At 44.5% G+C, this 26,342-nt stretch overlaps 1 protein-coding gene across 1 annotated transcript in view; it reads right to left on the reverse strand.

Moving 5' to 3' along the window:
• Window positions 1–350: 350 nt before the first annotated feature.
• The window catches only part of KAZALD1 (Kazal type serine peptidase inhibitor domain 1), a 57,864-nt gene continuing 31,872 nt past the window's right edge, over window positions 351–26,342 (reverse strand). The window contains exons 4-5 of the mRNA XM_077258629.1: window positions 4,226–4,373; window positions 351–2,783 (exon numbers count right to left, since the gene is read on the reverse strand). Of these exons, the coding sequence (XP_077114744.1) occupies window positions 2,692–2,783; window positions 4,226–4,373 (240 nt within the window). The 3' untranslated portion in view covers window positions 351–2,691. The remainder of the gene's footprint in view (window positions 2,784–4,225; window positions 4,374–26,342) is intronic.

Raw genomic sequence — 26,342 nt, forward strand, 5'->3', positions numbered from 1 at the left:
ACAGAAACCGCAGTTATCGCAGTTATTTGTGTTTTTATACAAAAGTTCACATCCCCACGTCCTGTGAATTTCTTGCATTATACCGCAGCCTTCGCTTAGGAACTTTATGCAATAAATAAGCTCACACTTTTGCATATTAAAACTTCCCAATGATGTATTTTTCTCACAGGAGTAGATGTAGGCATGACCAATAAGCGTAAGCCGAATGGACATCAAGATGTGGTTGTGGCCAACACATCTACTTGAAAATCAGGACACCAGACTTTGAAGCAATCAAGGATTGACTGAGATATTCAGTTCTGTGCAAAAGTTTTAGGAAGGCGTGGAAATAATGCTGCAGAATAAGAATGCAGCATTAACAGTTTATTTTTATCACTTATGAAAATGGAAACCAAATGTACAAAAGAGAAATCTAAACTAATCAATATTTGGTGTGACTGACATTTTTAAGAAACACTGTTCAGATAATGATCAACTCCATTGTTGTACGAAGCAGATGATGTAATTCTTCTTCCACCAAGAGTTTACTCATTGATGTGATGAGGTCTAGCAATAGTTTGAAAGAAGGAAACAGGAAAGCTGCTGTCACAAGTGTGTTACGTCCCCCTGGAAGATCTGGAGAAGGTCACAACCAGTGATGGGCTAACCCCCCAATCTTCGGGATCGGCGGGTTCGCCCAAGTGTTTTGTAAAGTTCGAGTTCGAGGCCGGACATAACACGAACTTGCGTCCGAACACCGAACTCAGACTTTACATATAAGGGATGGGGCAGGGGGGGCTGTAAAAAAAGCAGAACATTAATAATAAACATTAGAATACCTGTCCAGTGACGCGTCTTCCCATCCCGCTGTCTCCCGGCCGCATCTGCTATCGGGGCCGCTCATTAACTGCCGGCAGTATTCACCGCACTCGGCAGTCTTCGGCTTTTTCCGGCAGTGTTCGTGTGTTGACGTAAGTAATTAGGTAATGATTCACAGGTCCTGCTTAGAGATGGTGTGATTCGAGTCCTTTTTTAAATGGATCTCCTTTCCTTAAGCGCTTGTTGGGAGCATTCAGCTTTTGTGCACACAGCTGTTCCATCTATACTCCCTACATATACTAGCCCTGAGCATTTCTTCCTTGCCGGTGAAAGAATCTTCCTGCTCTAAGTGTTAAGCTGTGCAGGTGCAGTAGTAGTTGCAGTGATCTGTAGTTTTCTGTAGTATGTGGGTGTTTATCTCTGTATCCTTATTCCTATTCCAATTATTCCTCCCTGTCCCTATCCTCATCCCTATTTTTGGTGAGTGCTTTTTTATGATAGTGGTCTTCTGTTATCCCTGTTTTGTCTTTGTGTCTTGTTTACCTTACATTTCTGTCCCATGCCTCATGGGGTGGGGAATGGACAGGTTGCGGTTTAACAGGAGCATAGAAAGGTTGGAGACTCAGGCCCCTCTACCTTCAAGAGTACCACTTGGACAGGGATAGTTAGGGTCCCAGTTCCAGGGATGGTTTGAGGTCCCTCTCCCTTACTTAAGACCATCACAGTGTGATAGCCCATCCGAACTAGCGCTCCTGTGTATGGGGAAGCAGGGTGAGATAGCTGCCTGCCAAACCATCACTATCTGTGGAGTGTTTTAGTGTCCACCAAGAGAACAATCTAGTTATACCCGAGCAAGCTGGTTTTTATTTAGTGACCAAATTAGGTCTCCACCTAGATGAAAAAAAGGAAAAGAATAGGCAATACTCTTCTGTCCTACATGGCATGCGAAGGATAAAGATGAAACAAACACTAAATTAGGTCATACTATTCCATCATAGCGAAATGTGATGGTTACATAAATAAAAACGTAAACATAACTCTTTATTGCTTTGATTTGGGCCTCATGTTCAAGGTTGGACTGGATCACCAGACTGGTGGAGGTTCCTCTGGAGTGCTCAGGCTGTGACACAAAAAGATGCCCATAGCTCCAGCAGAAAACAAGACTATTTGGAGGTGACGTTGGTCATGCAGTCACAAATATACACTTAGAACTGACTGATGATTCATCCTTTCTATACAATGATGATGAGAAGGATATGATTCACTTAATATTGGATGTGCACATCTTCTGCATAGATGGAAGCTGGGTCTTTTCTCTGCCGGGACCTAGTCTGAAACAGTTCATGTTACCAAAGTGGTCTAAAGTCGTTCTCTTCGTTCTCATTGCACAAAGTTATATTTTTTTCTAAAATTGCATTTTAAAGTATGAAGTCTATTTCAGAAAATGATGGGTTTCATATGCAGAAACACTAAGTATCCGATCAGATTCCACATCTACTGCCAAAAGTACAAATTTCGCAAACACTGAGGTTTAGGCTGAGAGCTTGGTTGTAAATAATACATCATTGTCATTGCAGACAATTTATAGAAATAGACAATCAAAAATTGGAATTCTTTTCGCAATCTGTATGTACAAATAGAAGATAAAGCGTGTCCATTAAAGTCTCATTGTATGAAAAATCATCGTCATTAATACTGACCCAAAAAAATCTAGTTTTCTGTACGGGAAAAAAAAAACGCTATTCTAACAAAAGCTTTCTGGCGGGTTGAGAAATATAAAGTGCTATCATTTAGTCCCTTGTCATAACATATACTTTCTTCATGGTTTTCTTCCCTTGTAAGAATGGGAAGTCTTAATCATTGCAGAATACTATGTCCATGGTTCTGTGTAATTCAGTAATAATCTGAATCCTCGCCATCAGCATCGTCTTCTTGTAACTGGTTACGGAATTTTGGCAGAGTCAGTCCAGTCACGTTCAGTTGATCTAAAGGATTGAAAGAGCAGACGCTGCACTTTAGTAAGTTTGAGGGTTTTCTTCTAGCAGAAAAATGTACAAAAGTCTGAAAATAGCCCAAAACATTACTAAGGTGGTAGAAAACAAGCCAAAAACAAACAAACAAACAAAAGAGCAATACTTCAACCTCAGTTATTGATTGGCTGAGTGGCGTTTCCTGCATGGTGTGAGGAACCAGAAAGCAAACACCAGCAAGAACAAGAACCTAGAAAAAAGACCATTGGTACAGGACTGTCTGGGGATTGGTGAAAGCAAGTATTATTGCTTCATTTGTTGTTATTTATGCAACTATGAGGTTTTTTTAAATGCTAGACATAGGAAGGGAATCAGTTAGTAGGTTTTTTGTTATTTAATCTGAGAGCAGCATAATGTACTGGCGGAGTGCCTGATTCCAGTGATGTGTCACTTGCTCAGCAGCTTGTTATAGTTTCAATACAATCAATGTTTCATCAGCAGGAGATTATCACTGCTGGACTAGGTATCACATGCCAAGCAGTCCAACTAATCTGTGTAACCCCACCCCCCAGCACTGATTAGCAGCTTGCTGACAATATACAGTGTACACAGGAAACTGCCAATGAGGTGTGTGGGCGGGAGTTATACAGCGCTCAGCATTCACAGCACTGTTACATCTACAGCAGATAAAATGGAGATTTTATCAAAACTCCACCAAGTAGTCCAGTAAGTGATACATGACTGGAATCGGAGTCTCAGACCCCTACATCACGCTGCTCTGAGATTCCATAGCGCAAACTTGGTGACAGATTCCCTTTGGGAAGCAAAAAAAATGTTACAAAAATTCTCCTTCAGTTTTAAAACTCCAGGTTCAATGTTACACTGGAATGGTAAAACACTGTAGGGAGGCGCATACTTTATTACATTTTTCTGCGGCTCATTATACTACAGGTTCTAACTTATGAGTAGCTGTTGGTTTCCACTTTACACCTTCCAAAATATGGCATGGCATGCAACTGAAAAGGACACAAGTCTGTAATTCAGTGTCTATAAGCCAATCAGAATAATTCGGCGTGTCCTCTACAATTCTAACTGGTGGAGAGCAGCTATCAGACGTTTTGTTTCTCTAAAATGTCCTTTTCAGACAGATGCCAGCCACATTATACAACCATCCAAACAGCAAATGTTGTGGAAATTCTGAGCACTACATTTATGGGCATCTTCTAAATGTCCTTACTAGAAATGCTCCTGTGCTATTTTTCCATTACGAGAATGAACAAAAAATACCTAAATTATCAGATCCATCAAGCACCTCAGGCCGCAACTCAAGTATGATCATCACCTTATCAGTGATTGTATAGTTAATCAATTAATTTTATTTAGTTTCCAGGCCATCCATAGTGATCTGTTATAACCTCTATGTGCCCCAATAACACTGCGTATGTCTTCACACGTACCTGGTGTAAGCACCGTGAGGGCGGCTCCTGACATAACTTCTCCGATCTTGTTTTTGGCAAAGCAACGATAAATTCCCTCATCTGTAACACGAACGGATTGTATCTGAAGCCATCCAGTCACTTCATACTTCTGGGGACCCCCTCTAAACTAGAAATGGAACAAATGTAATTTGAGGCAGGATAGTTATTAGAAGACAGATTATGGTTATTAAACTTCTTCAATGTACGGTCTATAGACAAAGAGAAACCCATGGTAATCAGATAGAAAGTTACTTAGAGGGGTTGTCTTATGAAGATTATCTCTGTTCTCTAGGGATCCCAATCTGTGAGTCAGAATGCAGATCTGTAAGAGTATCTCCTGCTCGCGTGTACCCTCCATTCATGAATTACATGGCCACTAGACGGCCATTTATCTTTAGAAGAAAGCCTTCCATAGACAGCTGTTTTTGGATACATGACCATTGTCAGTACGGAGTAGGGTACAGGTTGACATGATTGGCATGATATGCCTTGGTTGCTGCTTTTCTCTAGGGGCATATTGGAAACCCAGCTGGTGTGTGAAAACCTATGTACAGTCTATACTTTATAGGACAAAGAAAACTTTCCTCCAGAACTCTCAAAGTCCCAAAAGTTTAAATCCATTAGTTGATCACCCATTAACCCCTTTCCGAAATTGGACATAATAGGTGATCCCACTCCATACTGGGTGGGTGAGGCTGTGTTCAGCAACCAGTATCCGATCCACCTCCAACAACCAACTCCGATAACTGTTTTTTAACTGTTTAAATGCCAGTGTCAGTCACTGACAGTGGCATTTAAGGTGCTCGATAATGACAAGTTGTTCGTTCTGGCGTCCATTGATTTACCATTTCATCTGGTGACCTGCTCCTACGAAGCCCAGTCACCAGCTGGGCTTCATTGAAGACCATCATTTTCTATATATACAGCAATACTGTGGTATTGCAGCGTACAGAATAAGTGATCACATGATCACAGGTTTAAGTCTTCTATGCAGACTAGAAAATAAAGTAAAAAAAAATTATTAACCCCCCCCAGACAAAATGAAATCACCCATTTTTCCCCATTTAGAAAAATAAATAAATAACTGAAATGTTTTGATATTTCCACGACCTTAAAAGACCAATCTATCTATCATATTCCAAAATTATTTAAAGCATAAATTAAAAAAATCGAATTTCCATTTTGCTGTCACAACAACTTCACCAAAAAATGCTATAAAAAGAAAAATCTGAATGTATCCCAAATGATATCAACATAAACAACAAAAAAACAAACCCACACACAGGTCATAGAATGGTAGAGTTGGAAGGGACCTCCTGGGTCATCTGGTCCAACCCCCTGCTCAAAGTAGTCTATCAACAGAAAAATAAATACAGGTCTCAAAATTGAGACACAGAGCAAAAAATTTTTTTTATACATTTCTGAATTTTTCTATTAACACCTAAATAAAAAAAAACTCTATAAGTGTAATGACCTGCAGTATCATTTATACTGCACAATAAACAACAACAAAAACAATGCTGGAATAGTTTTTCCCTCTTTTTAGTTCATTGTATGGTAAAATGAATGGTGTCATTGAAAACTCAGGGAAAAAATGAGGAATCCAGCTCAACGAGATAGTGAAAAAAGTATTTTCTTTATTCACTTGAAAAATATGTTCAGTGGAGGATAAAAACATCAGCAATTACAAAAAATAAAATGCGATATCAACGCGTTTGTGGTGATCAAACACCCTTAAGGCCCCGTCTCACATAGCGAGATCGCTAGCGAGATCGCTGCTGAGTCACAAGTTTTGTGACGCAACAGCGACCTCCATAGCGATCTCGCTATGTGTGACACGTACCAGCGATCAGGCCCCTGCTGCGAGATCGCTGGTCGTGTCGGAATGGCCTGGACCTTTTTTTGGTCGTTGAGGCCCCGCTGACATTGCTGAATCGGTGTGTGTGACACCGATCCAGCGATGTCTTCACTGGTAACCAGGGTAAACATCGGGTTACTAAGCGCAGGGCCGCGCTTAGTAACCCGATGTTTACCCTGGTTACCAGCGTAAATGTAAAAAAAAACAAACAGTACATACTCGCCTTTCGGTGTCCAGGTCCCTTGCCGTCTGCTTCCTGCTCTCACTGACTGCCGGCCGTACAGTGAGAAGTGAGAGCACAGCAGTGACGTCACCGCTGCGCTCTCGCTGTACGGCGGCTCAGTGAGAGCAGGAAGCAGACGGCAAGGGACCTGGACACCGAAAGGCGAGTATGTACTGTTTGTTTTTTTGGTAACCAGGGTAAACATCGGGTTACTAAGCGCGGCCCTGCGCTTAGTAACCCGATGTTTACCCTGGTTACCCGGGTGCTGCAGGGGGACTTCGGCATCGTTGAAGACAGTTTCAACGATGCCGAAGTCGTTCCCCTGATCGTTGGTCGCTGGAGAGAGCTGTCTGTGTGACAGCTCCCCAGCGACCACACAGCGACTTACCAACGATCACGGCCAGGTCGTATCGCTGGTCGTGATCGTTGGTAAATCGCTTAGTGAGACGGGGCCTTTAGATCATGACTAAGGGTGTTTGATCACCAGAAACGCGTTGATATCGCATTTTATTTTTTGTAATTGCTGATGTTTTTATCCTCCACTGAAGACATTTTTCAAGTGAATAAAGAAAAGACTTTTTTTACTATCTCGTTGAGCTGGATTCCTTTTTTTTTCCCTGACTTCTCCACGCCTTGACACAGCGGTTCCGTGCTCCGAGTTTCCAAGGATGTCGATCATGGTGAGCTGGACTTTGTTCGATTTTGTAATTGAAAACTACAATTTGTCCCGCAAAAAAAATAAGTCCCCATACGGCTTTGTCGACAGAAAAAATATAAAAGTTATGACTCTTGGAAGACAAAGAGGAAAAAGCAAAAACACAAAACGAAAAATATCAATTGATTGGATTAATGGGATTCTAAATCCAAATAGGATATCACTTACAACAAAGCAGTAGCCTAACTCTGCATAGCAGTAACTATGGTAGATATTCTTCCACGCAAATAATCAGTTCTGACCACTTTGGCAGGACTACATCTCTCATAGCTCTCCTGACTTCTTCTCTAAACGGACAATATACTTGATAGTAACTAACAGGAAAGAATTGCTAATAATGTTAAATGTATTCAGTTTCTAAAATTCAGGACAGCATGTTAGCTTTTTTGTATAAATGAAGGGTTGGCGCCCGGTTTGCTTTCCGTGTTACCCTTTTCATGTTAATCCCTCCTTTGGCATGAAATTTAACTGAATGAATCAAAGTTTTGGATTTTTATTTATGCATGAATTACCATTAAAAAAAAGTGAATTCTTCATGAAAATATGCAGTGCTGTTTCCACTCTGTTTGGCTTTGTGACATGTTCTCTTAGTAATGTTCAATTGAACGTTTCATGGTCTGATATACTCCAGACATTAAAATATACAAAAGAAAAAGATAGATTGGGGCTTCAAAGTGTCCAATATAGTGCAGTTCTGGAAAGGACATTCTACACTGTGTTAGGGGGTAAGACTGGGCTTTTGCCCAGGGTCCCACACTCCCTTGGGAGCACCCAGCATCCACAGCAGGAGAAAATTCCGATGTGGAGACTGTCTTAGGACCTTTGGTGACATCACAATCTTGTGACCAGTCATGTGACCATGAAGTCGCCACAGGTCCTTAATTCTGCAGGAGTCAAGAGGACTCAAGAGATGATTCTACTTTCATAGGAGATCCTGATTTCTGCTACAGATAGCAACGCTGACGCCTTGCTATGTGTAGCACAGGCGATCAGATGATCTCCTAATGAGGACTAATGAAGCAAGTGTAAAGTTAAAAAAAGGTTAAAAAATTTTAAAAAAAATTCAAATCAACCCCCCTTTGTCCCATGCAAAATAAAACAATTAAAAAATACATATTTGGTATCGTTACTTTCAGAAATGTCCGATCTATCAAAATATAATGTAAATTAATCTGATTGGTAAACGGCGTAACAAGAAAAAATTAAAATGCCAGAATTACTTTTTCTGGTCGCCACAACATTGCATTAAAATGCAATAATGGGCGATCAAAAGATTGTATCTGTACCAAAATGGTATCAATAAAAACGTCAGCTCGGCACTCAAAAAAGTAGCCTTCAGACAGTCCTATATCATGAAAAATGGAGACGGAAAATGGCAAAAAAAAATTCCTTCCAAACTTTGTGTTTTTTTCACCACTTAAATAAAAAAGAACCTGTACATGTTTGGTATCTGCGTACTCATACTGATCTGGTGAATCACATTAGCAGGTCATTTGTGGAATTGCACGTAATTTCACAACACCTAGAATTTTTTTCCAGCTTTCCTGTACACTATATGGTGTCATTGAAAAGTACAACTCATTCGGCAGATCTGTAATTCAGTTAATCTGAATTTTTTCTTTGTTCACAGGGAACCTCTTTAAGGACTTGCCCACATGAGCGTATAATATGGCCGGGTGTTAACCGTTGAAAGGAAAATAAATTATGCCTCAACAAAAAAACAACTGAAAAAATTATTGATTGTTGAATCTGTGGAAACCCGAAAGAATATGTAAAGCTAAATCACGTAATATTGATGGATTGAGGGCAAAAGTAACCCATATACAAGTGTCTGGCCATATTGTATGATCTAGTGAAAAGATCATGTGTATCTCGTATAAATCCTGACAAAATAAATACTAACGGTTGCACATAAAGGTAGTTCAGGTGCTACGTTTTTTTACCTCCTGATATGGGATGGACCTAGAGAGTTGGCATCCAAGTTTTTATGTTATATTAATAATATTTATATGAATCTAAAGTTTACATCTGATGTCCAAAATAAAGAAATTAATTCCCTAGACATCACATTAACCCGTAACCCCGCTGAAGGAGTGATATAACTCGATAGACGAAAGATACTGCTACAAATCCTACTCTATATGCGACTTTTTGTCACTCTAAACACGTAATTAGGAACATCCCAGAGCGAGAATTATTGAGGTTAACAAGGAATTCCACACTGGACTCTTTATATCTTTATCTTTATATAACAAGAGGCTGATAAAGTAGACGCAAGACTGCTACAACGTAACTATCCCAAATGGATGATCACAAGAGCCAATAGAATTCTCCATGATAAAAATGGAGATTTTATGCTAACAGAACCCAATAGAGCAATTACAGATAATGACAATAGACAAATTACTTTTATTTTAACATGTAGTTCTCAATTTAAAGCCATCAGTGACATTATTAAAGAACGGTAGGAAAAGGGAGAAGTTCTTCAGTACAAACCATTCAGGATATATTAAAAATTGATACTTTATTCAAAACTGATTAAAACATTAAAATAAAGAATCAATTTTTTTATTATATCCTGGATGGTTTGTGCCAAAGAACTTCTCCCTTTTCCTACCATTTTGTTTGAAACTCTTAGTAAGCTTTTTCACAGATTTTTGGCTAAAAAGGCATCTACTATCGCGGATATTCTTTCTTACCGCTTATATTTAAAAGATGGTCCATCTGATAATTCGAGGTTGACTATGAGGGGTTCATATGGTGTTCAAACATGTTATCAATACCAAAACATTTGTTTCTTCCGCTACTAAACAAAGCATAAATATCCATTTGTATGTTAACTGTAACACAACACATGTGATTTATCTTATAGCATGCCCTAAGTGCCATCTCCAATATGTTGGATGCACAACCGGTCCGTTAAAGGTGCAGATCAGGAGGCATCTTTCTGATGCTGTGAATAAATGACTTTTCCAATGTTCAGCAGCATCGAGACATTTTGTGTAAAAGCACAATGGGAATGTTTCTTTCTTTCAAGTGACTGGTATCAAGAGAGTTAGACAACCAGCCCGAGGCGGAGACAATAAGCCTAAGCTCTTAAATCGTGAAATCTGGTGAATCTATTTATCACAGAAAAGATCCCCATCAGGGATCAACATTTAACAAGATATGATTTATCACCATGAATAAAGATTTGTAATATAACAATTTATGATAATATTGTAATGATGTATTCTAATTGTAATTGTTTGCTGCATGAATTCTTTGCTATCCTGACCTGTGATTGGTCAGATGTTCAGATTGGATTTGACTTAACACGCCGTCTCAGTCACATTCCCACATGCAATGATTTAGGAACGTTATCCGAAACAAGTTTGCAATGCTTTTTAACCATTTTTAATGGTGAAGCTGCAACTTCAAATTTTTGCATAATAAACTTAGATTTTATTGACGGTACTGATGCTAGATCGCCACCTTTGAATCGATCAACCGCTTGTCGCACAACAAGTTTCCTTGCTACAGATCTTCAAATGGGTGAGCTGACTCTTCTTTGCTTTTGGATGGTTATAGGCAGGACCACTTGAATATAAACCATATTAAACATAGCAAAAAATGGATTTGAATTGTCTCCTCAAAAAGTCATTTCCAGTCCACAGCTGCAAACAACATGCTGACTTGTGTTATTTGAAGATGCGTCCGGTGTGGTCAGGCTAATAGTCTCCAATGTGCTACAAGATTGAGTGGGTTCCAATGAGACTTTTGTAAAAAAAAAAAAAAATGAAATGGAAAATTACATTCTTTGTTTCATTCATTATTCTTTCTTCCATTTGATCTCAATATGATCAGCCAATCCGGTCTATGTAATGTCCAAATATCCTGTATTTAGCGTACTGGTACCTAGTACAAAAAAAATCCCAGGTAGCTCTGTAAAAAGTCTACAAACATTCTTGAAATGTTCATTAAAAAGGTTTTCCAGTGTAAGTCTGCATTCATATTGTGTTCCAGCATCCGTTCTGTGTCCATGTCGGGGCTTACGTCTGAACTGGATTTGGACGTATGCGCCGATGGGGCCGTAGACTATAATGGTGCTGGTGGGGCCGTGCATCATTTTCTAGCATGTACTTCTGCTGGAGGTGGGCACTCAGATGTAGTAGACTGCGTCTGAGTGTCCTCCTTCAGTAGGTGTATACGCCTAAAAATGATGCCCGGCAGAGCGTACGTTCGCTCTCCCATTATAGTCTATTGCCTTGTCGGTGCATACGTACGGATCCCGTTTTGCGGGGGGGTCAGACGTTAGCCCCGACTGGACCACCACACAGGTACCGGAATGCAATGTGAAAGCACCCTAAGAAGAAAAGTGACATAGGCAAAACACCTAATTTCTGCAGTGACATAGGCAGATCACCTAATCGCAACCGACTTCTCTCAATTCTCTTCTATAGAGAGACATCAGATGAATGAGGTTAGTCGGAACATTACACGCAGTCATGTGACCACACACTTACGCAAGTAAAGTGGCTGCAGACTTTGCTTCTTAGACCACATAATAAACAGTACAGAATCTTAGGGTGCAGAAGTGCTTCTTTCTTATACGTTTCAAGCTACAGATGGCTGTAATTGCTAGATTTTATACAAAGAGGAACTAATAAAGGTAACATGATTCATCATTTTAATAATTTCCCAGCTATTCTAAAGTCTGTCAACTTTTGAATTCAATAGCATAATATACGGTATATTTGACCTTGTTCCAAAAAATATGGAATCGACAATTTTTATGCAAATATGTGAAGTTTCACTTTTTCATAGTCATACGTCTATGCCAGTATCACAAAATAAGCTGAACTCTTAGGTGGTATGGTCTTCCTCTTCTTACTGTCCCTACTGCGAATATTTTTTAGTTACAATTGTTCACTGCTCATGCCAAGTCAGTGCAGCGCCCCAGAGTCCTGGTCGTTGCAGTAATGTCGCTCTGCCACTAAGGGGAGTGATGTTACGTCTGATTGCACTAAAGGAGTTTCTCTGACCAGGTAACACTCACACTACACTTCACACTCCGGCCACCAGGGGGGGTGGTTCTATCTAGTAGGCCACTCCTCACACTCTGGTAAAACTGGGGGTTGGACAGGAAGACGGAGAGAGAAGTAACTGGGAAGAGCTCGTGAGAGGACCTGTCAGGGATGGGATCCTGGCAGACTCCTAAGAGCAGAACTAACCAGTGAACAACGGGAATACAGTAAAGAGGAATTAGGACCAGAAGGAGTCGTGCTGTTAGACCGAGGCAACATCCTTCTGAGGCGCAAACAGTCGGTGGCCGGAACGCCGAGCAAGTAAGAGACTCTAAGTACTACTGCAAACCACGGCCGGACAGCCAATTATAGGTTGGCTGTCTCACACAAATCACCTAAGCAGACAACGGAGGCAGCTGTGGGAGAGGGGCGACTCTAGGGTCCCGGAAGAACTCCAGGCCTACCCCGTCATACGGGTGCGTCCTACCATATCACCTGGGGGACGGAGAGAATGAACATCAGAGACAGGCAGAATCAGTTGTGAGGACTATCCCGGGAGCTCAGCAGGGAAGAACTACAACACCCAGCGCTAGAAGGTAGACACTGTTTCCCACCTGTAAAGGGAACTCCTGATGTGCCTTTGGACCGGCCGGTCTCTGACAGCCCTGTTGACAGCACTCTGGACTGAGGACTCTAAAACCTTCAGTAAAGAGGTAAAGAGACTGCAACCTGGTGTCCTCGTTATTTACTACGACCTACACTGCACCGCAACATTACCATCACATCTATCACCTCAGCAGGGTCACGGACCGGGTCAAGCCACCGTGACAACCCCAGAGCAGAGACTCAGAGGCCCGGTACCGGGTACCCCTCGGCCCTGCAGCAGTGGGGGCGCTACAACTTGGCGTCACGAACAGGATCTACTTAAGCCTGAAGAATCAGGTCATGTGTGCCTTGGAACTGTGATTTATTGTGCTTGGACTGTAACTTATTGCAAAGACTGTGCGTCAACAATTGCCGCCAAGAGTTCCTGCCACGATTCGCCATCGCAGTGTGCGGAGGGAGGAGCCACAGCTTCGTGGGCTGAACCGGCCAAAAGAAGCGTGGAACGAGAAAGCGCGGTAACGTGCCAATCCCGGAAGAGGAACCCCGATCTCCAGCAGGTTAGTGGAGGAAGGGCCAGCCATGTCCGAGTCGGGAGGAGCGGAGGAGGAGGCCGCAACCGGGGATGCAGGGGCACCTCCGAGCCCCACAGCGGGCGAAGCCGCGGCCCTAATACCACCACCGGCTGCCGCAGAACCCGCTGCCCCCAGCAGTCAGTCGGACACTGCCGCTACCACAAAGGCCATAATGCCCTTCTCTATGCCATACCTTCCCGGAGCGGACTGGCTCCCGCGATACTCCGGGGAGTCGCATACATTCACTGACTTTAAGGAAGGGCTCTGCAGCCTGCTCAAGTTCTATCCCCTGACAGAGCCTCAGAAGGTTCATATGATAACCGGCCAACTCTTTGGGGCGGCTCTGAGAGAATTGAAGTCCTGGCCCGCCGAGGATAAGGGAACTGCACAGCAGATTTTCGCAAAGCTTAAAGCCACCTTCGATACTCGCACTGCTACAGAAATTAAACTGACTTTCTATGGATGCAAACAGAGACCGCAGGATAGCTTACGGGACTATGCCCTTAATCTCCAGGAGGCGATGCGGGCCATTAAGCAGAGTGACCCCGGCAGCATGCAGGATGAGGATAAACTCCTGAAGGAGTGGTTCATTGAGGGGCTCTTGTGCAGTCACCAGCGGGGCCAATTGCACTTCTTGGCCATGCAAAATCCAGACTTGACTTTTGCGCAATTCAAAGATAGAGCTATCCAGGCATTGCAGGAGCGACAGCCCAGCCGTGCAGCACCTCCCCAGCGCCCCGCGCTCACATACCACCAGGAGGTGGCGTCGGATGCCCCAGTCGCCGCCGAGACCGATGCCCAGAGCCTAGAGGACGACTCCCCTGCAGGACTTCGCCTCCAGATGCAGGAGCTAACCAAGAGCGTTGCTGCCCTGGCCCGGACGGTGCAGTCCCTACAGGAGGCCCCCAAGGAGAAGATCCAGTTGGCCTCCAGACCAGAGGATGTCCCTTGGATGCGAAAGAGGAGGACTCCGCCGACCAGAGGCCGGAACGACGATCGCTTCCACCAGGACGGACGACCCATCTGCCGCCGCTGTCACCAGGTGGGCGGGCCACCTTGCAAGGTACTGTCCTTTAAACGAGCAACCCCTGGGGCAAAGGGCCAACCCCCAAGAGTAGGACGGTCAGGCCCGCAGCATTGGAGAACCAAGTACATTGGAGGACGACCAGTTCTCCCTGTAGTGGTTGATGGAATCCCCTTGAACGCTTTGCTGGACACCGGTTCTCAGGTGACGACTATACCTTACGTCCTTTATAGACGGTATTGGGAGGACACCGATATTACTCGTGGCCCTGACGATGATTTCACCATAATAGCCAGTAATGGTCAGCTGTTGCCACAAGTGGGATATAAGGAGGTCACCATCAAGGTGGGGCGGGTGGAATTGAAAGCCCAAGGGATTGTGATTGTTGATATTGACCGTCGAGAATGTAATCCATTGATGACTCTTGGTACTAATGTTATAGAAAATTGTCTTGCAGAAGTTATTGTTTTATTGCAGCAGGTGGCAGAAACCGCTGGCCACAGTGAGCAACGTGCCCTGCAGAAGGAAATCAGAGCTCTGATGCAGAGACAGCAGGTAGAGCTGACTGGTGGTGAGATTGGTCGTGTCACTGTGAGTGATTCAAACCCCATCGCGATACCCCCCAGGAGTGAAATGTTAATATGGTGTCGGGCAGCCATAGGCCTCAGGGGAAAGGACTACCAGGCCTTGGTAGAACCCGTATATTCAGACAATAGGCCTACTATTCTGACAGCCCGGGGGGTGGTCGACGTTCGCCAGGGGAGAGTGCCCGTACGTGTCCTCAATTGTGGGGAGGAAGAGGTTCACCTCACCAAGTATGCCACGCTTGCCAAATTGTTCACTGTTAATAATAGTGTGATACAGACACCTGAACCCTTGGTCCCGTCAAACGTGGCGGAGGACAACGGTTCTGCAGAGCACTCGAAAGACTGGTGTCGGGAATTGCATGTGGGCACTGACTCTACCCCATCCCATCAAAAACAGGGGGCCTACAGGGTGGTACACGAGTACGAGCAGGTATTCAGCAAACACCCTAGATTTTGGACAGGTGAAAGGGATCCAACACCATATCCCCACGGGAGATCACCGACCCATAAAAGAGAGATATCGCCCTGTACCCCCAGCTCATTACCAGTGTGCCAAGGACATGTTGCGGGAAATGAAGGAGGCTGGGGTGGTGAGAGACAGCTGTAGCCCCTGGGCAGCTCCGTTAGTCCTTGTTAAAAAGAAAGATGGTACAATGAGAATGTGTGTTGATTACAGGCAGTTGAATCGCATTACACATAAGGACGCATACCCACTGCCCAGGATAGAGGAGTCTCTGGCTGCCTTAAAATCTGCTAACTACTTCTCTACCTTAGATCTCACCAGTGGGTACTGGCAGGTTCCTGTAGCGGAGGCGGACAAAGAGAAGACAGCCTTCACGACACCAATGGGTCTCTGCGAATTCAATTACATGCCCTTCGGATTGTGCAATGCTCCCGGGACGTTCCAGAGGATGATGGAGTGCTGCCTGGGACACATAAACTTCGAAACCGTGCTGCTGTATTTGGATGATGTCATTGTCTTCTCTAAGACCTACGAAGACCATCTGAAGCACCTGGCCGAGGTGTTTGAAGCCCTGTCCAACTTTGGCTTAAAGGTGAAACCGTGCAAGTGTCATCTGCTGAAACCTAAAGTGCAGTACCTGGGCCATGTGGTGAGCACTGAAGGAGTGGCCCCAGACCCCGACAAGGTCACGGTGATCAAGGACTGGCCAAAGCCCAGTGACCTTCACGAAGTCCGGCAGTTCCTGGGGCTGGTAGGCTATTACCGGAGGTTCATTAAGGACTTTACCAAGAAGGCCGCACCCTTGCAAAACCTGTTGGTGGGCCAACCAAAGAGGACCAAGGGGAGGAACACCCCCTTTGATTGGAACGAGGAGCTGGAGGGATCCTTCACTTGTTTGAAGTCGGCACTGACGGGAGAAGAGGTACTGGCTTACCCCGAATACGACCAACCGTTTGTGCTGTACACAGATGCCAGCAATGTGGGATTAGGAGCCGTACTGTCCCAGGTCCAGAAAGGCAAAGAAAGGGTGATCGCTTACGCCAGCAGGAAACTCCGTCCCACGGAAAGAAACCCTGATAACTACAGTTCCTTTAAGCTGGAATTCCTTGCCATCGTCTGGGCAGTGACAGAGAGGTTCAAACACTACCTGGCCTCCGCGAAATTCACCGTCTTCACGGATAACAATCCGCTAACGCATCTGGATACTGCCAAACTCGGGGCCTTGGAACAGCGGTGGATGGCCCGGCTGTCCAACTACGATTTCACCATCAAGTACCGGGCAGGACACAAGAATGCCAATGCCGATGCCTTGTCCCGAATGCCCAATTTGCCAGAAACGGGAGAAGACCCGGAGGCACTTGAAGAGGTGGAGCTGCCTGCATTCCATCGCCCCAAAGCCACTCAGAACTCTCATCATGTGAAGAACAGGCACAGGAACCAACCGGATGCCACACTGAATCCCCTGCCCCATCACGGATGGGCGGAAACTCAGGATGGTGACCCCGCGGTCCGTCGGGTGAAAGAGCTCTTGACGCAGGCAGGGTTGCATCCCGGCCCAGATGATCCACAAGAAACCCAACAGCTGTGGAAGGGGAGAAGCAAACTGTTTATCCATGATGGCAAGCTGTGCAGGAGGAGCATCGACCCACGTACTCATGAATTGGTGTGGCAGATAGTGGTGCCAAGGCGAGATGCGCCCATGGTTCTGGGAGCCTACCACGATGGAGCCGGACACTTCGGATGGAGGAAGCTAGAGAGGCTACTCCGAGGGAGGTTCTATTGGATTGGTATGAAGAGAGCCATTGAGAAGTGGTGTCGGGAGTGCGGTCCATGTAGCCTGCGCAGGAAGGACCGTGGCAGCCAACGGGCTCCCCTGCAGCCTATCATCACCAAACGGCCGCTCGAACTGGTCGCGCTGGATCATGTGAAGTTGACACCTAGCCGGTCCGGCTATATCTACGCTCTTACCATCATAGATCACTACTCCACATTTCTGGTGGTTGTACCTGTCAAGGATCTAACGGCCAGGACTGCCGCCAAGGCCTTCCAGCAGTACTTTTGTAGGCCCCATGGCTACCCGGAGAAGGTACTGACTGATCAGGGACCAGCATTCGAAGCAGAAGTGTTCCAAGAGTTCTGCCAACTGTACGGGTGTAAGAAGATCCGAACCACGCCGTACCATCCTCAAACCAATGGGATGTGCGAAAAGATGAACCAGGTGGTGATCGACTTATTGAAGACCTTGCCCGTAGAGGAACGGAACCTGTGGCCGACAAAGTTGCCTGACTTGGTGGATATCTACAATCACATCCCAGTAAATTCCACCAACTGTACTCCAGTGTACCTAATAAGGGGAAGGCCTAGCCAGCTACCCGTTGATCTGGACATGGGGGTCCTAGTCCCCGAAGATACCTCGCCGGATGCAGATTGGGATGCAGAAAGGCAGCAAAGGTACCGCAAAGTACAGGAGTGCGTGGAAAGAAGTCTCGCCCAGGCTAGGCAAAAACAAGAAAGGGACTACAACCAGCATGCTCCTGCGATTCCCCTGTTACCTGGTGAGCAAGTACTTAAACGAAAGAGGAGACTACACAAGCTCGATGACCAATGGGAAGCAGAACCGTATACCATCCTGCCATCCGATTTCGACAACACGAAGGTCTGTCTCATCAGCAAGGACAGAGGGGAGACCTCGACAGCGGTATCCAGGGATCACCTTAAGGTCTGCCCCGATAAGTTGAGAGAGAGGGACACGGCCCCAGGAATCTCCCCGCCGGTGGAAAAGGAGAAGATGATCCATACCGTCCTTGGTGACTTTCCCCAGTCCTGGACTCAGATAAATCAGGCCATCGTGGTTCCTGTTCTAACGTTTCAACAGCCGGACCCACCAGAAACAATGGTGGTACCAGATCATCCGGCCCCGCAACCTCAACAAGCCCTACCTGAAGATGCTATGCCAACCGTTGAACCGGCAAATCCTCCCTCTGCTGTCGGTGAGCCTGCCGTACCTACTGTTGCCAGCAGCAGCAGCCCTGAGAGCTTCAGCCTGCCAGTGCTACCCAGACTCACTGAAAGTGTAGCTAGAAGGCAGTACACTACACCAGGGGTAGCAAGTATAGTGGGCCCTGTTAGGCCAGTAGCAACCCATGTGCTGCGAAGGTCCACACGCAGCACTCAGAATCAAATTCCCCTCCGCTACAAAACTTAGAGATACTAATAAGGGCTGTTATTTAGTTGAAAATGTTTGTGTATATATCTTTTGTTACAGGTTTTAAAATGGACAATAGAGTAATGGACGGTGAATTGCTCCAAAAACTTCTAAAAGGGGACCCCTTTGTTTACCCGGGGTCCCCGCTGTTTCAACCACTGAACTGAGAGTCATAAAGTGTGCATGACCTAACTTTCGCAACGTTCAAGAGTCCTCACCTCCCATAAAGGGAAGCACTGCTATGTTTAATTGTTTAAGATATTTCAAAAATTTTGTGTGTTTTCTGTTAACATGTAATGTTGTTCTTGTTTTCCCAGTCCGGGAGTACTGGATTTAACCGGGGGGGAGTGCAGCGCCCCAGAGTCCTGGTCGTTGCAGTAATGTCGCTCTGCCACTAAGGGGAGTGATGTTACGTCTGATTGCACTAAAGGAGTTTCTCTGACCAGGTAACACTTCACACTCCGGCCACCAGGGGGGGTGGTTCTATCTAGTAGGCCACTCCTCACACTCTGGTAAAACTGGGGGTTGGACAGGAAGACGGAGAGAGAAGTAACTGGGAAGAGCTAGTGAGAGGACCTGTCAGGGATGGGATCCTGGCAGACTCCTAAGAGCAGAACTAACCAGTGAACAACGGGAATACAGTAAAGAGGAATTAGGACCAGAAGGAGTCATGCTGTTAGACCGAGGCAACATCCTTCTGAGGCGCAAACAGTCGGTGGCCGGAACGCCGAGCAAGTAAGAGACTCTAAGTACTACTGCAAACCACGGCCGGACAGCCAATTATAGGTTGGCTGTCTCACACAAATCACCTAAGCAAACAACGGAGGCAGCTGTGGGAGAGGGGCGACTCTAGGGTCCCGGAAGAACTCCAGGCCTACCCCGTCATACGGGTGCGTCCTACCATATCACCTGGGGGACGGAGAGAACGAACATCAGAGACAGGCAGAATCAGTTGTGAGGACTATCCCGGGAGCTCAGCAGGGAAGAACTACAACACCCAGCGCTAGAAGGTAGACACTTATTCCCACCTGTAAAGGGAACTCCTGATGTGCCTTTGGACCGGCCGGTCTCTGACAGCCCTGTTGACAGCACTCTGGACTGAGGACTCTAAAACCTTCAGTAAAGAGGTAAAGAGACTGCAACCTGGTGTCCTCGTTATTTACTACGACCTACACTGCACCGCAACATTACCATCACATCTATCATTGTGCGCCCCTCAGCAGGGTCACGGACCGGGTCTAGCCACCGTGACAACCCCAGAGCAGAGACTCAGAGGCCCGGTACCGGGTACCCCTCAGCCCTGCGGCAGTGGGGGCGCTACATCAGATTCAGAAGAAACCAATTCTTACATTGATACTTTTTCACGATGGAGGAGACGTTAGAGCCGATAGCTCTGGGTGGCGCTGGTACCATCCAGCTAGAGATATTGTTGTGACTTGGACATGTGATGCCACGCAGTTAGGCAGGATGGGTGTATGTGTCCTGTCCAGAACCGCTCTGCTGGGATGGCTGTACGCCACCCTGCTTAAATGGAACCTGTCACCAGAAAAAACGCTATTATCGTGCAGATATGGGATTAATCTGCAAGTTAATCTCCCAGGCACACACACTTAGCCAAACACTGTCAGGGGAAAATGAACTTTATTCCTCCCGGCAGCGTTCGTGTTTCAGTCATGGCTGTAACCGCTCCCTTCGGCCCTGAGTGACACTAACACCTCATTGTCAGTCAGTGCTGGGGGAGCGGTTACATCCACCGCTCTCTATACACAGAGCGGTTGCTGAACCCGCACCGGCACTACCTCTGTAACTTAAACCAGAATGTTGCCAGGGAAGGGGGGGAATAAAGTTCATTTTCTCCCAGAGGCGTTCGGCTAAGTGCAGGCACCAGGCAGATTAGTAATGCTATTAACTTGCAGTTTAACCCCATATCTGCAGGTTAATAGCATTCTTTTATGGTTACAGGTTCCCTTTAAACTCTCAGCATGTTGCTTGATAGTCTCCAAGTTCACTGGGGTTACTCTTATAGCTATTATCCTGATTCTAACCTGACTTTTGACCAGATTATTTTTGCTCTGTTTTCCTCCTGCCTCAAACCCCGGCTAGTCTGACCTCTCTTCATCTCACCACCTAGTATCTAACCTCAACTGATTCCTTGGCTATGGTTTATCTCTCCTGATTTTGTCTTGCACCTACCGTCTTCCACCTGCCAGCATCTACTTTATGCCCATAAGTGAGGGTTCCTGATGTTAATTCATATGCCTGTATAGAGGTTAAAAGATGAAGTCCAGAGTACATTTGGGACCTGTTAAATGGTGGTCTGCGCAAAGTCTGTCCCTGGAATACCAGTTTTTCACATACAGTTCATTCTTACATGTTACTAAAGCAAACAAATCTATACTATAACTTATTAGTCTGTAAAAACTATGTATGGACCATCTATCTGGACAAGCCATGTGAGAATTATATCCCTAAACCGTAAAAATGCCAACATAGTTTACCACTTCCCTAACTGAACAATTCCAGCTCAGTACAAATCCTGTGTCTCTAGAAATAGACTTATACATTTCAGAATATCAGAATTGATGATATCCCAGCCAGGAGATGGAGGAATGTGTCAAGAGAACAGGATCATAACTTGGGGTGAAGATTCTCCAAAGCATGGAGAAGTTTGATTCTGAGATCTACTCTGGCTTTTAATTTCAGCCCCATGCAAATGGCTCTTTATCCCTAGCTAATAAGGTTATTGTATATCAAATGCAAATGTTTCCTAAGCAACAGTCAAAAGGTTATGGAAAAAATGCTGTATACGTAACGTTACATTAGCCGAGACTCAACAGGTGGATTTTATTACAACATTAGATTTCCCGATGGGACTTTGCATCTCAGTCAGATTCAGGTCAAACAATCATTACTGTGACTCTACACAACACAGGACTCATCAATTCTCGTATTCTAAAATATATAAGACTATTTCTAGACAGACAGGAAATCCCTAAGTAGAAGCAGTAATAATATGAAGTCTACAAGAAAATGATGCAGTATCACTTTCCAGATGAGCAGCAGCTACAAAACATTCACAGATACGACTTCTACCTTACAAATGTCATTTACAAATGAAATCCTCCATTTCTCAAACATATCTCTATGTACAGTATCTGCTTAAGTTCTGAATTTAATCAGATAGATTTTTGCCTGAAAGCTTTTTTTCTGGAATAAGGTCAACAGTACATTATTGTGGTAATGTTTAAAGATTGCCAAAGTCTTTTGGAAATATGCACGTGATGCCAAAAATAACAATCAAAAGTGATGCTGAGTGAAATAATTCCATGTATGTGCAATATGTCTCCACATATGGTGCCTATTGAAACTTTCAGAAGTCTGAATTCAATCCTCGCATTCATGTCTAGCAGATAACTCTATGTGGAGGTAATCGAAGAGACTCCATCACTATTCTGAAAATGTCTATTTTAGTAACAACTTGTTATCTCTTTCAGAACTCTTTGTTGTGCTGTTTTTCAGTAATTCTTCCAAAAGGATTATGAATAAATTGACATTTGAGTTTTGCCATGTAGTTTGTCAAAGGAATGAGTCCTTGCTCAGTCTGGCACTATCATCACTAATTGCTGCGCTGCAACCTGATCGCATGTGTAGTGTGATTATAATTTGATTTCTTTGCTGTTCTCCTGATATTCCTAAAAAAAAAAAATCCGTTTGAAAATGGCACCGGCCGAGCCTGCGCAGTAGCAGCTATCGGTGATCCGCTGTTGACACCTGCCTGTAGGTCTTTTTTTTCTTCCAAGATGTGTATAATACATCAGTATTATATCAGTATAAGGCCGGCCTCACACTGGGCGTAAGACAATACGCCACGTATTATACGTCCGTACTACGGCCGTAATACGGAGAAATGTTCCCAAAATATTGATCCGTAGTCAGGGTGTGTCAGCGTATTTTGCGCATGGCATCCTCCGTATGTAATCCGTATGGCATCCGTACTGCGAGATTTTCGCGCAGGCTTGCAAAACCGACATCTAATGGATTTATGTGCTCAAATGTTTGGGAAAACATATATACAGTATATATATATATATATATATATATATATATATATATATATATATATATATATATATATGTCATTGAGACACATATATATATATTCTGTATTTAGATTTCATTCAGCGCGATATGTGTTAAAAGCCGGTAATTCAATTGCCGGCTTCTCATTTCTCCTGCACAAACCCGACAGGATATGAGACATGGTTTACATACAGTAAACCATCTCATATCCCCTTTTTTTTTGCATATTCCACACTACTAATGTTAGTAGTGTGTATGTGCAAAATTTCAGCGCTGTAGCTGCTGAAATAAAGGGTTAAATGGCGGAAAAAATTGGCGTGGGCTCCCGCGCAATTTTCTCCGCCAGAATGGTAAAGCCAGTGACTGAGGGCAGATATTAATAGCCAGGAGAGGGTCCATGGTTATTGGCCCCCCCCGTGGCTAAAAACATCTGCCCCCAGCCACCCCAGAAAAGGCACATCTGGAAGATGCGCCTATTCTGGCACTTGGCCACTCTCTTCCCACTCCCTGTAGCGGTGGGATATGGGGTAATGAAGGGTTAATGTCACCTTGCTATTGGAAGGTGACATTAAGCCAGATTAATAATGGAGAGGCGTCAATTATGACACCTATCCATTATTAATCCAATTGTTGGAAAGGGTTAAAAAACACACACACACACACATGATTTAAAAGTAGTTTAATGAAATAAACACAGCGGTTGTTGTAATAATTTATTGTTCTCTCAATCCATCAGGAACACCCTCGCTTGGAAAAATAATAAACGCACAAGATACATACCTTCTGGTGAACCGTCTCGTCCCACGATGTAATCCATCTGAAGGGGTTAACTAATATTACAGGCAGGAGCCCTGCTAAATGCAGCTGTGCTCCGTGCCTGTAATCCCCCGGCGAATGAATGAAATGTAGGTCATTGACCTACATTTCCTTCAGTCGCGGTGATGCGCCCCCTGGTGGATGAACTCATATGACCTGGAGCGTGGGAAAAAGTTCCCAGGCTGCAGTTCATGAGAACATCCACCAGAGGGCGCCTCACCGCGACTCAATGTAAGTACAGATCCTGCTTTCCTTTCAGCACCCGGGGGATTACAAGCACGAGCACACAGCTGCATTTAGCAGGGCTCCTGCCTGTAATATTAGTTAACCCCTTCAGATGGATTACTTCGTGGGACGAGACGGTTCACCAGAAGGTATGTATCTTGTGCGTTTATTATTTTTCCAAGCGAGGGTGTTCCTGATGGATTGAGAGAACAATAAATTATTACAACAACCGCTGTGTTTATTTCTTTAAAATACTTTTAAATCATGTGTGTGTGTGTTTTTTAACCCTTTCCAACAATTGGATTAATAATGGATAGGTGTCATAATTGACGCCTCTCCATTATTAATCTGGCTTAATGTCACCTTCCAATAGCAAGGTGACATTAACCCTTCATTACCCCATATCCCACCGCTACAGGGAGTGGGAAGAGAGTGGCCAAGTGCCAGAATAGGCGCATCTTCCAGATGTGCCTTTTCTGGGGTGGCTGGGGGCAGATGTTTGTAGCCACGGGGGGGCCAATAACCATGGACCCTCTCCTGGCTATTAATATCTGCCCTCGGTCACTGGCTTTACCATTCTGGCGGAGAAAATTGCGCGGGAGCCCACGCCAATTTTTTCCGCCATTTAACCCTTTATTTCAGCAGCTACAGCGCTGAAATTTTGCACATACACACTACTAACATTAGTAGTGTGGAATATGCAAAAAAAAAGGGGATATGAGATGGTTTACTGTATGTAAACCATGTCTCATATCATGTCGGGTTTGTGCAGGAGAAATGAAAAGCCGGCAATTGAATTACCGACTTTTCACTAACACCGCTGCGTATTTCTCGCAAGTCACACTGCTGGTCAGTGTGGAATCCGTATTTTTCTCGCCCCCATAGACTTTCATTGGCGATTTTTTTGCGCAATACGGTGACAAACGCAGCATGCTGCGATTTTGTACGGCCGTAGAAAGCCGTATAATACTGAACCGTAATATACGGCTAATAGGAGCAGCCCCATTGAGAATAATTGTGCCGTTTATTTTGCGAGTTTTACGGACGTAGTTTATGCGCTCATACGTCCGTAAAACTCGCTAGTGTGAGGCCGGCCTAATACGTCAGTGAGGGATCAGTGATCTGTCAGAAGCCAAACACATGAATACCTAATCAGAGCACCTCATGAAGATCTCCCACAAGTCACCCCGGAGCATGAGCAGATCATTAACCGAAAACTGAAAATAAAGATTAAACAGCAACCACAAGACAGATTTCATCACTAAGTATCATTGTAATCAGTATAACGGCGCCGACCTGACACTGTGTATAGGTTACTGTGCACAATCCTGCTGAGGCTATGTGAACACGTTCAGGATTTTTCGCATTTTTTTCCGCCATTTTTCAAGGAAAAAATGCTTAAAAAACGCATACATAAGCATCCCATCATTTTTAATGCATTCTGCAATTTTTGTGCACATGATGCGTTTTTTCCGTGAAAAAAACACATCACGGTAAAAAACGCAGCATGTTCATTAATTTTGCGGATTTTTTTGCTATTTAATGCATTGGGAAGCTCCAGAAAAAATACGCTCAAAAAACGTGTCAAAAACGCATGCAGATTTCCTGCAGAAAAAGTCCAGTTTTGTTCAGGAAAATTCTGCAGAAAATCCTGACGTGTGCACATAGTCAGGTTCCTTTTAATATTGTAGAAATTATTTAGCATTTCTTTTTTGGGGAACTTGTGTTACATCCATGCCGCTGCAAATCCTCTCTACTCCTCCTGATGCAGAGTGACTGTTCAGTAGCTCTGTTTTATTCCTGGGACTTGTGGCTCTGGTTAATCCAGACGCTATGAGTTGCTCACTATTTAAATCACTGAGAATCAGTTCCCACTGCCAGTCAATTGTTGTACTATCTGGTTTCATTTTTACTGTGCTTCTGGTGTTCCATCCTGATTTATCCCATTCTCCGACCTTGGCTACTTTGTTGACATTTCTCCTGTTTGACCATTTCTTACCTCCCATACCACCTGGTTCTGACACCGGCTACCTGACTAGTCTTCTTGCTACCTTGCACCACAAAACAGCAGCTGTCTCCGTGGCCCATCCTAGGGGTCCCTGTGTAAGTCCAGATCTCTCTACAGGGGTTAAAGGGTGAAGATTATGGCAATCCTGGGAAGCTAGAAAACGGTGCAGCTAGCACAAAGCCTGTACGTGGTTGAAATAAAGCTAAACTTTATAGATTGAAGTAAATGACCTCATAATGTGAATTTTGAAAACTCCCACCATGCTCGCGGTGATCTCATTGAGGTCACCACAGTTCATCGTCCCGGCTCACAGTGAAGTGTGGGAACACATTTTCAATGACCGTCGATGAACTCTATGATGTTACCGCTAGTCACTAAAGCTGAATTCGCTGCACCTCATTCTGCCATGGTTTTCAGCCTTGACAGTCGCATCATGGCACCGTCCAGGTTGTTAACCAAATGTCGCAGAGATAGATTACGGCGTGGGACATCTTAACTTTGGACAGGTGAGGGATAAGGTTGTTTATTATTTTTCTTTTTTATGGGGGACAAGGGCTTCAATGGAATAGGCGTAAGGTGTGTATTTTTGCTGTTTATTATTTTCTGCTTTTTTACAGGAGACAAGGGCTTTCAATGAAATTGGCATAAGGTGAGTATAACTGTGCTTTTTTATTTTTATTTCAAATAAAGGTGTCAGTGTCTTTCTTT

The sequence above is a fragment of the Ranitomeya variabilis genome, chromosome 4 (assembly GCF_051348905.1).
Source record: "Ranitomeya variabilis isolate aRanVar5 chromosome 4, aRanVar5.hap1, whole genome shotgun sequence".
Lineage (NCBI taxonomy): Eukaryota > Metazoa > Chordata > Amphibia > Anura > Dendrobatidae > Ranitomeya > Ranitomeya variabilis.